Source organism: Artemia franciscana, unplaced genomic scaffold, assembly GCF_032884065.1.
Source record: "Artemia franciscana unplaced genomic scaffold, ASM3288406v1 Scaffold_1799, whole genome shotgun sequence".
NCBI lineage: Eukaryota > Metazoa > Arthropoda > Branchiopoda > Anostraca > Artemiidae > Artemia > Artemia franciscana.
In genome coordinates this window covers 1-13,543 of record NW_027062961.1, presented here as the reverse complement: position 1 = coordinate 13,543, position 13,543 = coordinate 1, and the positions used below count along the sequence as shown (strand labels likewise).

The 13,543-nt window shown below is 34.8% G+C and overlaps 1 protein-coding gene across 1 annotated transcript; it reads left to right on the top strand.

Moving 5' to 3' along the window:
• Nucleotides 1-4,279: 4,279 nt before the first annotated feature.
• Nucleotides 4,280-11,544, top strand: LOC136042697 (uncharacterized). Its single transcript, XM_065727660.1, has 3 exons — nt 4,280-4,393; nt 9,674-9,822; nt 11,314-11,544. The coding sequence occupies exons 2-3, from the start codon at nt 9,693-9,695 to the stop codon at nt 11,505-11,507; spliced, it is 324 nt and encodes a 107-aa protein (XP_065583732.1). The 5' UTR covers nt 4,280-4,393; nt 9,674-9,692; the 3' UTR covers nt 11,508-11,544.
• Nucleotides 11,545-13,543: the final 1,999 nt, after the last annotated feature.

Below are 13,543 nucleotides of genomic sequence, written 5' to 3'. Positions count from 1 at the left end.
ACTCAAAGTTACCGGAATATTTACCCTGAACCAGAGAGATTTACTTGATTATTGTTTTATTTCTTTTTTTAAGTGCTTATTTCATTCATTGGAATTAGTACCATTAGTTTCATTCAAGGCAGTATTCATGGAGGGGGGAGTGGTTGAGGGTTCGATCCCCTCCCCCCAAAAATTGTCTTACTCGTAAAAACGTAACACAAATACATCTAAACAAGTTTTTGATGCGTTTTTAAAGCCTTCTATAACCAACCACTCCCCCAACGAAAATCCTGGATACAGCCCTGGTTTCATTACTTATTCTTTGAAATTCAAAGAACCAACAAATTAAAAATATTTCTTTGTTTTAGAGGACAATACTATATTTTTGTCAGTATTGCCACGTTAGAACCAATTGGTTAAATTTGGCAATGCTTTCATTCAGTAAATTCCAACATTAGCACCCTATTAGTTCCCGAATACAACTAAACCTTCAAATATTTGGTTAGCCTGAATTTATTATTCTTTATCTTTCATCCACGTTTCTTGTCTTTTAAACTTGGCACCCACTACTACTAAAACCACATTACTGCATATGAAATTGTTTTTCGTCAAAAACTAGTTTTCTAATTTTTTTTTTTTTTTTTAATATTCCTGGCTGTACAAGCTCCTACTTAACCAATCCAAGCAAAAAGATTTAATTTTCACTGTCCTTAGTATTTTGACCATTAGGGTAGGGAAACGTACGCATCATTTCCTTCGGGTGGATGGAGGAGAGGTTGAAATTGGTAAAAGACCAAAAAATGAAAACACAGTGTATGAAAATTATTAGAAACAATGGGACAAATCGTCAAGGGTATTAGATCGATGGGAGTGGGGCTGGGTCTGAGTGCAAATACAAGGATATTTACATCAAGAACCTGAACAAATGTCAAACATGCAAAACTGCAAAACCACAAAGAAATTGCAAACCCACAAAAAAAAACAAAGAAATGCAGAAATCCGCTTTAGTTGTTTCTTGTCCGTTGGATATTTTTCACTATACATACATTGATGCCAAGTGATGGTTTTAATTCTTACAGTTCCTTGGCAATCATGCTGCCCTGGATCTCTCCATCTTTTTTGTGGTTAAGCATATGAATATAATATTTATCTTACATAAACAACTCTCCAATAAAAGAAGAGCGCACTCCGCAGCACCCATATTACCGGCTCAAAAAACCCATATTACTGGCTCAAAAACCCATATTACCGGCTCAAAAGAAGTCAAAAACATTCCCAGACATAAAAATCGACACAAAAACTACTTTGTTCTAGTCCTCTCATTTTCGTTACTTTAAAAAGGGACTAGAACTTTCAATTTACGGAAGAATAAATCGTCTTTCAATTTTCTGGTACCATTGGTTCAATAAGATTACCCATGGGATAAAAATAAACAAGCAAATACGCATCCGTGATCTTTGAACCAGGAAAAATGAAACTATTCGAACTTTTGTAGAGAGGCTTGAAACCTCTACCATAGGGTTCTCTGATATGCTGAATTTGATCTTATAATTTTAGCTTTCATTATGTTTTGCCCATTTTTTGAAATCAAGCAAATTTTGTCAGGTTCTTGGCTTCTGTTGAGTAACTTCGAACTTAATGAAGTTTATAAATTTAGAATCACTATAAAAATACAATTTGTTTCGTGTCTACATTTATGTCAGAATTCACTTTTAGAATTTTCATTACTATTAACACGAGTTGCTTTACTTACAGTTCGTTACCCCAAACTGCTGGAATACTATAAACTTCCAATCAAAAATAAAAAGAGTACGGACGCTAAGGTCTATCAGCTTAGCATTTGGCCAAGTATCGATGAGTTTCCTCGGCCAACTAGTGATTATGTTAATAAAAAAGATGTCTTAGAGCCTCTACCCCCACCCCCGTCCCCAACTGGACTAGGCGTACATCTAAGATAGCCATGATTATGAGCATTGCTCTTATCTCCTAATGGGGGTTGTTTGAAATAATGACGTTCCCTTCTGGTGCACGTGATGATGACAAAATTTTAATGACTCCCTTCCTCATCCTCCAACAGAGATGGAATTGAATCTGGACTCCAAAAAGGTACAACTAAGACAGTCAATGTTACTTCTCATTAAGTTTGGCTGATATGCAATACCTTTTTTCGCTTATATTCTGATGACTAAAAATAAATACCCGTCTCTCCTGACTGACTGCAGACAGATTGGTCATGGATCCAAAAAGACGCTACTGAGACACTAGCTAATACTTTTCATCGAGCTTGGTTGATATTCGTAAACATCTTTTGGTAGATGTCCTATTGATATTAATATAGCCTCCCCCCTTCCTCACAGAGATATGATCAGATCTGGATCCAAAATGACATGGAGGGGCACTATTTTTAACTTACTGCCCAATTTTGGTGAGATGATGAAACTTTATCGTAGATGCTAGTCTGAATGAAATTTAAGGATAGATCTCTCCTTTGGGGTTTCATGGGGCGAGAATCTTCAAATGATATAACTGAGACACTTACTCTTACTTCTCCTCAAGTTTGATATATGGCACCTCATCTAGCAATGTCCAAATAGTAAAAATTTAAGAATTTTTTTTTCCCCTAGAGAGGTCAGGTAGGGTCCACAGCATCAAGTGGTATAGACATGAGACTAGCCCTTACTTTCAACAAGGTTTATTCGAGATTCGGCATTTATCTCTGGTAGATGTTATCAAAACAATAATTTAGTAGCCCCACTGCACCCACAGAGGTCGAATTGCGTCAAGGGGGTCAACAGGCACAAATATGACACTAGCTCGGACTTCCTATTCAATTTGATTTAGATTATACCACTCTTTTTGTAGATGTACTAGTGACAAGATTTTGACCCCCCCTCCCCCTACCAGCTTTGATTCAGATATCCCAGTCTAGTTCTGAGCTTGTTCAAACACGACATTCAAAAACATACAACGTTGAGAAAAATAGTCAACATTGAAAATAATCCAAATAGTTCAGAAACGATCTACATTAAAAATTTAGAATTCCAAACTTTCAAGACTGGAAATCTAGACAAGAGTAAGAATTTTGAGCTTATGTTCTCGAAATTCATGATCTACATGAGTCCAAAGTGATATGATCCCTACGAAGCTGACTTTTTGATCCGAGATAGTTTCATTTTGTTTCTTTTGTATATTACTTAATACACTAGGAATAAAGCAATTTTTAAATTTAAAATACTGGAAATTACCCAAACATCAGGACATACTTTTGTCACCCAAAGCTGCAAACTGTAGATCACAAGGAAAAAAGAAACTTTAGGGGTGTTTAGCAACGGAATTCAAATACTTTTTTTTTCAAATTTTCGAAGAGATTTTAGCCAGATCTGTCAACTGGCTAAGCAGAAATCAAATAGCCCAGCCAAAATTTATAGATTGGTGTATTACCTGCAACCTAGTAAAGAGCGAACCACAACCCATGGTTTCATAAATTTTGAAACAGGTTTTTAAAGAAAATATCTAGTAACAAATATCTGCTAGGAAACAATATTTAGAAAATATTAGCCTTCGTTCAAATTCAACTGAACAAAAATTTCTAATCATAAGAAGAAACCTTTGGTAATTTAAAACCAGTTCAAAACTCTTCAAGAATTAAAGAAAATGTATCATTGAAATAATCACTGTCGAAAACTCAATGTTGGCTGTTGGGAACCATCATCTGGAGCTACACGGAAAGGTATATTTTTCCATGGGTAGCAATTACGTGTCTCCATTTTTTCCCAGGGATGATCGCGTGTAACCAGCGGTTACAGAATATTAGAAGAGAGCTCTAAGCAGAAATAAAAATACATGGATACCTTTCTAGGCACCAAAATAGATCACAATACAGAAAAATACCAGTTTGTGATGAAAAGCATCAAATTTTTGCCCGAAAAGCATAAAACTGCATAAGAATGCAAATCCTGAGATAGCCAACCTATTTGCCCCTATCTAAGAACTTTAAGTGGAAGTTGATAGTTACTTATCTTAAACTATATTCAGGAAATGCGTTGATTGACCACATGATATTTATAACTTACAAACAAAAAATTAACATGCATTTTTGACTTTAAGCATGGCAGTGTATATATTGTTTTTAGTTTGTTTGTTTCTTAATTAGTTTCTCTGTTTCTTACTAGCTTTTATCGTTTTTATATGTTTTTTTTATCCTGGTGACAGTACGTATGGTCATAAATGAAAAAGATGCTAATAAACATACAAAATACTTAATTCCAAGGCACAAGAAACGATAAACAGTTTCTTATCACTCATGGTAAACATGATTATTGTTCTTTCGAATTAGCCGCACTCATTGCATTTAGTATTTAAAGTTTTACGCTCTTTTGAATTAAGTTGCTCATTTGAGGAATTTGAATCAAAGGTAAGTCCCCAGGTATTACAGTAATGTTTGTCATTAAGAGTTGTGCGGCTTGCACAATGTTTATTCAAACCTGGTCAAAAATAGAAACAAGAAAAATTAACGTAAAACCAAATAATTATGTTCGACACCACTTTGTTTCTTGTTTTATATTATTTCAAACATATTTTTACTTTAAACACAAAATTTTATATTCCTGTTGATAGAGGGATGAAAGGTGAAAACCATGTTGGATGGGGATCTCTGCTCCATTCTCTATAGCAAATCCCCAGATTTGCATCCATTCTCTTTAATAAGACCACATCCATTTGCGGGGATGATTTCACCTATATCTAAATTCAATCTATTTTCTTTTGCACTTTATTTTATATAGCTAAATTTGATAGAACTTAAAAGTTTTAAAATTTTAAACTTATTATACGTTACGCATTTGAGTCAGTATGGTGATTTTTCTAGTCTATACTTTCAGAAATTACATCTATTATCGACTCTTTACTTGCCATTCCTTATAATGAAATATTTGATAGAAGCGATGAATAGGTAAAAATATAGCAAAACAACAAAGCAATGCAATATAAGGTAATTTGTAGATCTGTTATTCAATTATTAGCAGTTAGCGTGTTTTTCTTATCAATTTTCATTCATTCATTGACTTACACATAAAAAAGTTTTTCCAACTGAAAACAAGGTGCAACATTAAAAATTAAAACGAACAGAAATTATTCAGTATACGAGGGGCATTGCCGCCTCTTCAATTCCTCGCTCTTTACGCTAAAGTTTTTCAGTACTTAAAAACAACACTTCTTATTCTAATTAAACAGTCCTTGCGTTTCAGCAGTCATTCTTAAAGAATTAGGACAAAAAGTCAAACTTTTGTATAAGAGCGAGGCATTTAGGAGGTACCAACCCCCTTGCTACGGTGCTATTGTGCCTTCATATGCCCCCTTCAGTTGCTACACTTTAATAGCAACTATCATTCTATTATTAATACCTTCCCAACTAACCAAGACTTCGCAGCTTCCTTATTCATCATGAGCTCTACTCCCTGCCAACGCGCCCCATCTTTCCTGCCTGAATGAATAAATTTTATATTACCTAATTTTACGTTTCCTACCCCCCGGATCATACTGATTGTATGTCAACACGATAGTTGTTCTATAACATTGTAGCATTTCAAGTTGCAATTTTTATATTGTAACAATCATTGAAATTATTATGGCCTCAATAAAAGAAATGGGTCCCAAACAAGTGAAGGATAGGGACTAAAACATCTTCTCAATTCTACACGAAGCGCTTAAGCTGGCTTAGAACAGGACAGCAAGAAGTCCCTGGGACCTTAAGTATGAATGAAAGCTTTGCGCAACCGTCAGCAAACCTTAGTCAAAACATGATTTCTCGCACTTGGGGATGCTCTTCTATCATTAAGATTCCAAATCTGGCATAGGAAATCTGAAGTCTAATACCTCCGACTCATTGCATATTCATGCCTAAAAAACATTGTACTACTATGAAGAGGCAGCTCATAATAGATAACTTAGCTAGGAAGGGATTTTTAAGTCCAACAAAACACAGACGAATCATCCATGATTCAGAATCCAGTGAAAACACTGTGTCGTTCACTAGGCTTTAATTTGCTCGAGGGGCGCTACTCCTCAAGGTCGCCGTGGAGCGCCATTCCCAGTCACGATTATTGTTAGGTGAACTCGTATAAAATCCACCATGACAAGGCCAAGCAAGCAGGATTTCTCTTTAAGGGATAGGAACGGAGGAAGGAGCTTATGACGGAACGGAGACCCGAACATCTCACAACACCAGATCAGCTCTAGTCTTTCATATCCAACCTATCCTCTGGACATTTCTCCCCTATTCCAAAATCGAAGACATCCAATGGGCCGCACAAAACTCAAAGGATCTGTCACTTCATTCACACAGCTGTACCAATCAAACAGTTCGTGGTAACGAACTGTAGTAAGGAGCGACCCGGCTCAATAGTAACCAAAAGTCTAAAAAATGGAATTTTGGTACCAATAGCTACATCAAAAGAATCGCATTTTGATGCTGATTTTAAATATATAAGTTTCATCAAGTTTAGTCTTACCCATCAAAAGTTACGAGCCTGAGAAAATTTGCGTTATTTTAGAAAATAAGGGGAAACACCCCCTAAAAGTCATAACATCTTAACGAAAATCACACCATCAGATTCAGCGTATCAGAGAACCCTACTGTAGAGGTTTCAAGCTCCTATCTACAAAAATGTGGAATTTTATATTTTTTGTCAGAAGGCAGATCACGGATGCGTGTTTATTTGTTTTTTTTTTCCCCAGGGGTGATCGTATCGACCCAGTTGTCCTAGAATGTTGCGAGAGGGCTCATTCTAACGGAAATGAAAAGTTCTAGTGCCCTTTTTAAGTGACCAAAAAAATTGGAGGGCACCTAGGCCCCCTCCCACGCTAATTATTTTCCCAAAGTCAGCGGATCAAAATTCTGAGATAGCCATTTTATTCAGCGTAAAACCTTCGAAAAACCTTATAACTTTGTCTTTGGGGACGACTTACTCCCTCACAGTCCCCGTGGGAGGGGTTACAAGTTCAAAACTTTGACCAGTGCTTCCATATAGTAATGGTTATTGGGAAGTGTACAGGCGTTTTCAGGAGGATTTTTTGGTTGGAGGCAGGGGTTGAGAAGAGGGGGATATGCTGGGGGAACTTTCCATCGAGGAATTTGTCATGGGGGAAGAAAATGTCCATGAAGGGAGCGCAGGATTTACTAGCATTACTTAAAACAATGAAAAAGTTTTTTTTTTCAGCTGGAAGTAAGCAGCAGTATTAAAACTTAAAACGAACAGAAATTATTACCCATGTGAGGGTCTCACCTCCTCCTAATATCTCGCTCTTTACGCTAAAGTATTTTTAGTAATTTCAACTATTTATTCTGCGGCTTTTGTGAATTCTTAATGAATCCAATTCTTAATGAATTGGGACAAAATTTAAGCTTTAGTGTAAAGAGCGAGGTACTGACGAGGGGGCAAACTCCCTCATATATGTAATAAAAACATAAGAATACAAAAGCTCTTTACGTAAGCTAATTTATAAGTTACGTATATCTTTTACTTATAAAAAGATTCGTAAAAAATTAAAAGTTCTAGTTGCCTTTTTAATTAACCGAAAATCGGAGGGCAACTAGGCTTCCTCCCCCGCTCTTTTTTTCTCAAAATCATTCGATCAAAAATTATGAGAAAGCCATTTAGCCAAAAAAAAAAAATATACAAATTTCGTTTTAATTATTCCTCTGTGGAGAGCCAAAATCAAAACCTGCATTGATTCAAATACGTTCAGAAATTAAATAAAAAAAAACAAGTTTTCTAAATGAAAGTAAGGAGCGACATTAAAACTTAAAACGAACAGAAATTACTCCGTATATGAAAGGGGATTTTCCTTCTCAACGCCCCGCTCTTTACGCTAAAGTTTTTTTACTGTTTTTAAATGTAAAGTTAAGAGAAAGAGCCAAACTTTAGCGTAAAGAGCGGGGCGTAGAGAAGGAAAAGCCCCTTTCATATACGGAGTAATTTCTGTTCGTTTTAAGTTTTAATGTCGCTCCTTACTTTCATTAAGAAAACTCTTCTTTTTTTTTATTTATGACAACACAGTGCCAGTGGATATACACAATATCTTCTTATTTACATCCATACGTCACTGTGAACAGATTTTATGTTCTACAGGGGTTAACAGGGCAATAGCCATAGGCATTAAATAACGGGGGCGGGGGCATTTTTCAATTTAGGGGGGCCAATCCTTATCGGAGTATTTTCGTTCAGAGATGCCTTTTTTTGCATTTTCTCAGAGAGAAAAAATAATAAGTAGCTCCCTTCCCTTCTAGATTTTAAAAAATATGTTTTGCTTTCAAATTGACGACACTTCCAAAATCGTTAGGGCCACTTCATCCACCCCCCATGATTTAAAGAGACACAATTTGCCCCCTCTATGTTTTTTGCGAATACACATCACTTGTATAGGCTGATCAAATACTAAAACAATTTTTGAACCCCCCCCCCCCCCGTTAAAGAATAAGTCCCCTTACCTTCCTCTCAAAACATTTTGAAAATTTTTAATTGATTCACAAGCCGTTTCTGAGTTATTAACAAAAATGCAGTTCTCATAACCTGGGTAAATATATCAAACTTAGTCCCTGTTTTATAGCTTTTCTCGGATAACTGTAAGATTAAATACATGTAGGGATTATACAATTTTATTAGATATTTTCAAAAGGTTGTTATTGGCTCATAAAGAAATACAGGTTACTAAAACCTTATTATTTCCTATTGTTTGCACTTTGTTTATTGTATTTGGTCTCTGCTATTATGCATAGTCTTAGTTATTATACCAGTTTATTTTTGAAGAGTGACTCTAAATGGCAGGCTTTTTTCTTTAATTTTTTTAAACTCAGTTTTGATTGTGCTTTACTATCTTATTACAATTCAATTGTCAATACCTGGGCAAATATAAAAGAATTCAAACATTGGATATATTCAACAAAATGCCTTGTTTGGACAGCCCTGAAATAATGATTCTAAATAACGATGAAACATAAGTTAAGTTAGATATCATTGTGAATAAGGATGCAGCTCTGAGCGAGTAGGCGCCGGAGCAAACAAAACAAACCGACCACACTTGGAGAGTCAAAGTTGAGTCAAATAATACCAACAGTAGAAGAAGAATCTGAAAAAAAACTATACCCTTTATTTAAATTACAAATAAACATGTATTTTAATGGTGACATGCTCTTTTATTATTCGTCAACATCACAGGCGAAAACCGACAAAAATACATAGAACGACCCAGAGTAGTTCAGGTCCTGAAAACTAAATGTTAAAATTGACCAAAAAAAGGCCTAGCTTAAATAATGTAAGCTAGAGTGTAAAAGTAAATAATAATACACGGCCGTATATCGTTAACTGATGTTCAGCATAAAGATACCACGAGATTATAGTATGGATGATGGTTCTTTGAATTTGTTAACGAGGCTTAATAGTACATCTGCCATAGCAGTATGGAGGCCCAAATAATTAATAGCATACTGCCAAAAAATTAGTTGAAGATATTTCACACAATTAATCTATGGTGCCTTTGGTTCTGTTTGAAGCAGATACCTGGCACTTCCTATCAGCTCTTGTCTATTCCTTGATAAGAAGCTGTGGTATGTACGGTGATAAAAACTTTTTGATAAGCTTTTGATTCTGTTTTTTATTAACATCAGATCAGTTCAATTGTAGTTTATGTTTTTCAGGAGAAGCATCCCAACAGAAATGGAAGACGAATCAAAAGGAACAAGGATTAGTCCTCGGACTAGACAGTTTATTGTATTGGGCTTAATGGGATTACTGGTTTGTGCGGTTATTGGTTTGGCTATTGGTTTACTGACGATACAAGTTTATGGTAAGTATATATTCCAAAAGTTCACCATAATTTAAGATAAGCAAAATTCTTCCCGATACAGTTCAGAATCAACAAAGTTTATTTCCTATTTGGATATAGGAAATACTTCCAAAAACTTATCCATAACTTTTTTTTATTCAAAATAATAATTTATGATCAAACTATCTTTCCAAGAATTAACAAAAACTGGAGAATAAATAAAAATATAGGTCGACAGTAGGATCAAACTAAGGATGTTAGCACCGAATACGGACCTCAGATACACAGTTAGTGAAAGTTGCATAAGTTTATTATCAAGATTATTACACAAGGTCATTACTTATTATAAAAAAAAATGAAACAAGTTTCGATCTCCAAATGTATTAAAAAGCGAAAAAAAATTCCTACTACCCAGTACAATTGAAATTTTTTACTCAGAAACTAAAAGCATGGGGCAGCCATGATATATATATATATTTTACAACTATTCAAAGGACGGCCTTCTATACCATGATCATCTCACACTTTCGCCTTTTGTCATGACGAATTTTAATTTTCTCGACTATCCAGGAAAAAAATCTTTTACTTATAGTGCATTAGGAGATAAAATATTTATTATTTTTCCTTTAATTTATTATTAAGTTCCTTTTCTTCTCCGCCGGAGTAGTGAAGACGACTTGCAGATATTAGGCCAAACAATCCAGCATTTAGAAAACAGCCTCAGTCTATATATATATTTTTAGTAACCTCTTTCGGTATTACAAATTATTTTGACACATATTAATTTTAGATCAACGACATTAGATCAACGATCTTGTATACTAATTTGAAGAAATTCTGAGCCTTATATGAGCTTGCATTCAAACTATTGCCAGGATAAGGCTTTTGTTACATGGTATTTTTATTCTTCTGCGCTATGCTTAAATGTGTAATTATCGTAAGCGTAAAGGACGTATCTTCAGAGAATTCTAGCACTGACATTTCTTTCACTTAAACTATATTGGGTATGTGTAAATCGCCTTATTTTTCGTCTTGTCTTTCAGAAATCACAATTTATGTTAAATTGCCCTGGGGCTTTTCTATCAAGGATTTGGGTTTATTGAACTTAATCATCAATTTAAGCTTAAAAGGCACATTTCTTTACTAAACCATAGCTTATCATTATGCTCAATTTAATAACGCTATCTACCACTCCCAACTTTATTCGTATGACTCACAACATTTTGTTTCCTTATTGCTCGCATAATTTAACTTCTAATGGATCACAAAATCTTAATTAATGTTACTCACAAATTTTGAGAGCATCATGAGATAATATCTGAATGAGGTATAGCTTTTCTGTGCAAAAGAAAAGATGAAAAAAGATAAGACAAAAAAACCCTACCCTTGACGTGTCTAAGAAGAATAAAACGTATACCCATCAGGTGTACTTGGTGCATAGCAAGTACACCACAAAAAGATCAATCAATTAGAGTTAGAAGGGTATTGTATAGCCAAAATCTTTCCTTCTAGGTCCTTGCGACTTTCCCCCGACACTGCCAAACAATAGCTATGGTTCTTGGAAAGGATCTGAAGACAAGGAGTTTGATATTGTTTGTGGCTCAGGATATGTTTTCAGTGATGGATCAACCCGTTTGAGCGTTTCTTGTTTAGATTCTTCATGGCAAACAGAACAACTACCTAACTGTGTTAATGTAAGAAAGTAATATGGTCTAGCAGTTTGTTTTCTTCAAAACCAATTCCTTTTGCCATTGCCAAAAAAAGTTGTTTGACAAGTAAATTTCCTTCTGCACCTCACATTACTCATGACAAACAACATGAATTTATCATACAAGAGCAAAATCAACGGAAATAAAGAACATAGCAAAACTTTCTGGGTACAAGAAAAACAATCATAATATGTTTAATGGGGAATTTTTTGCACAAATATAGGCTAATGTACTTGAGTACAGTAGGATAATAAGCTTGTCTTCCCGGTAAGCAAAGACAAAAGAACGAGGGAGGCAGAGAGAGAGCGGGCGAGAAAGAAATAGAGAGAGAGAGAGAGGGAGGACATCACCAAAAAGCCCGACAGAAGAAGCTAAAAAAATTGATATTTGTTTTTTATGGTATATTTGATGCATTAAAAAACTGTTTTTTTTTTGTTTTCTTCTTCTCTCTCTCTCTCTCTTTCTTTTAAATAAAAGAGAGGGAATTTTAGGAAAAACAATTTTCTCAGTCATGAAGCCAACCATTGTGACAAATGAAGGCAAATATTAAAATTATACTAACGACAAGACTGCCATCTATCCAGCAACAAGAATTTCTAAATTTGACCCAAGCACTGTCAAAAACCCATGCATTAATTCTGTAAAACAACATTTTGAAGCATCAGACTCCTCTAAGGTTTGGGGGTGGGGATCCTCACAGATTATGTGCAACTAACTCATTACCATGAATTATCCCCTGATCTTTAAAACAACAATCTTTTGAAATTTTCCCAAAAAATTAAATTTGTCTTTCTGAAGTAAAAATGCAAGTGAGAACTTAATTTCAGATGAAATATGATTTTTGGATAAGCTAGTGAAGATTCGAGATTTCAATAGCCAGGGATATATTAAATCCTAATAATAGCTCCATGCTCTTTGACATATGCATAACAATTAAAGAGTCTATGATAAAAAGTCTGTAGGGTAAAGGACTCCATTTATTCTTCGGTATCGGCCACCTAGTTTTCCTTAGTTCTTGAAGCTAAAGAATGCTATTCGCTTTTTAACTTGAACCCACTTTCAAGTTTTGATTTCATTTTATGATAAAAACATTGCAGCTTTATAAATTTACAGGTAGCACTCCCAATGATCAGCCCAGTTATTCCTGAATTAGTGTCGAACAGTCACAGTAAAACCTAGAGGTCAAAACAGAAAACTAAAAAGAAACCTAACCGCAAATTCTACATTCCATGTACTGATCAATGAACTGGTAATCACAGCTTTTAGTAACGCCAAAGAAATGTGTAGTAGATCTGCCACTTATTACTAAGTTAAAAGCATTAATTAAAGAACTTAACTAAAAAATTTATATCCTCAACTCCCACCACGTTTAGTTAATTGAGGTTGGCACTCGTGAGCATTTGTTATTAATCTCTTTCTGTTTAAACTCTCTACTTTGGCCATTTTGCATGGAATCCCATTTAAGTAATGTTTTTACATTTTCAACCCAAACTGAAGCATTTTTCTACTTTTCTTTCCGTTTTTAGTCTAAGCCATGTGGTCTATTTCCGTTTTTAAGTTATTTTAAAAATAATACAAGCCTTCTCTCAACCCCTCCCACAGGGTTTTATGATGGAAAAACACAAGAAGTGACAAGAAAAAATCTTGATCACTCTCTAACAGTACTATTGAAGTACTGTTAGACAAAGTTAAAAAACAAGCATAAAACCAAAAAGACAGAGTAAGTGCTAAGGAAAAAATAGGATTTTTCACTTTTTTAGGGTGCCAATAGAGTTACAACTTCGAAAAAAATCAAGTAGGATTTTCCAGACAATATGAAATACAATTAAAGGTTGACAGTCTGCGCTTACGAATGAAGTGACAAGAACCTGAAAAAAAATATGTGAATACAATTAGAAGACTGGTCTGAGACAAATTGGAGCTCATCTAAGCCCTTACAGACACTGTTCTTAAGTCTGAAGGGATTATCCTTATTTAGTAATGTGTACTAAATATTCGTGTAGTACAATATTTTGTAATAAGGAAATCATTAT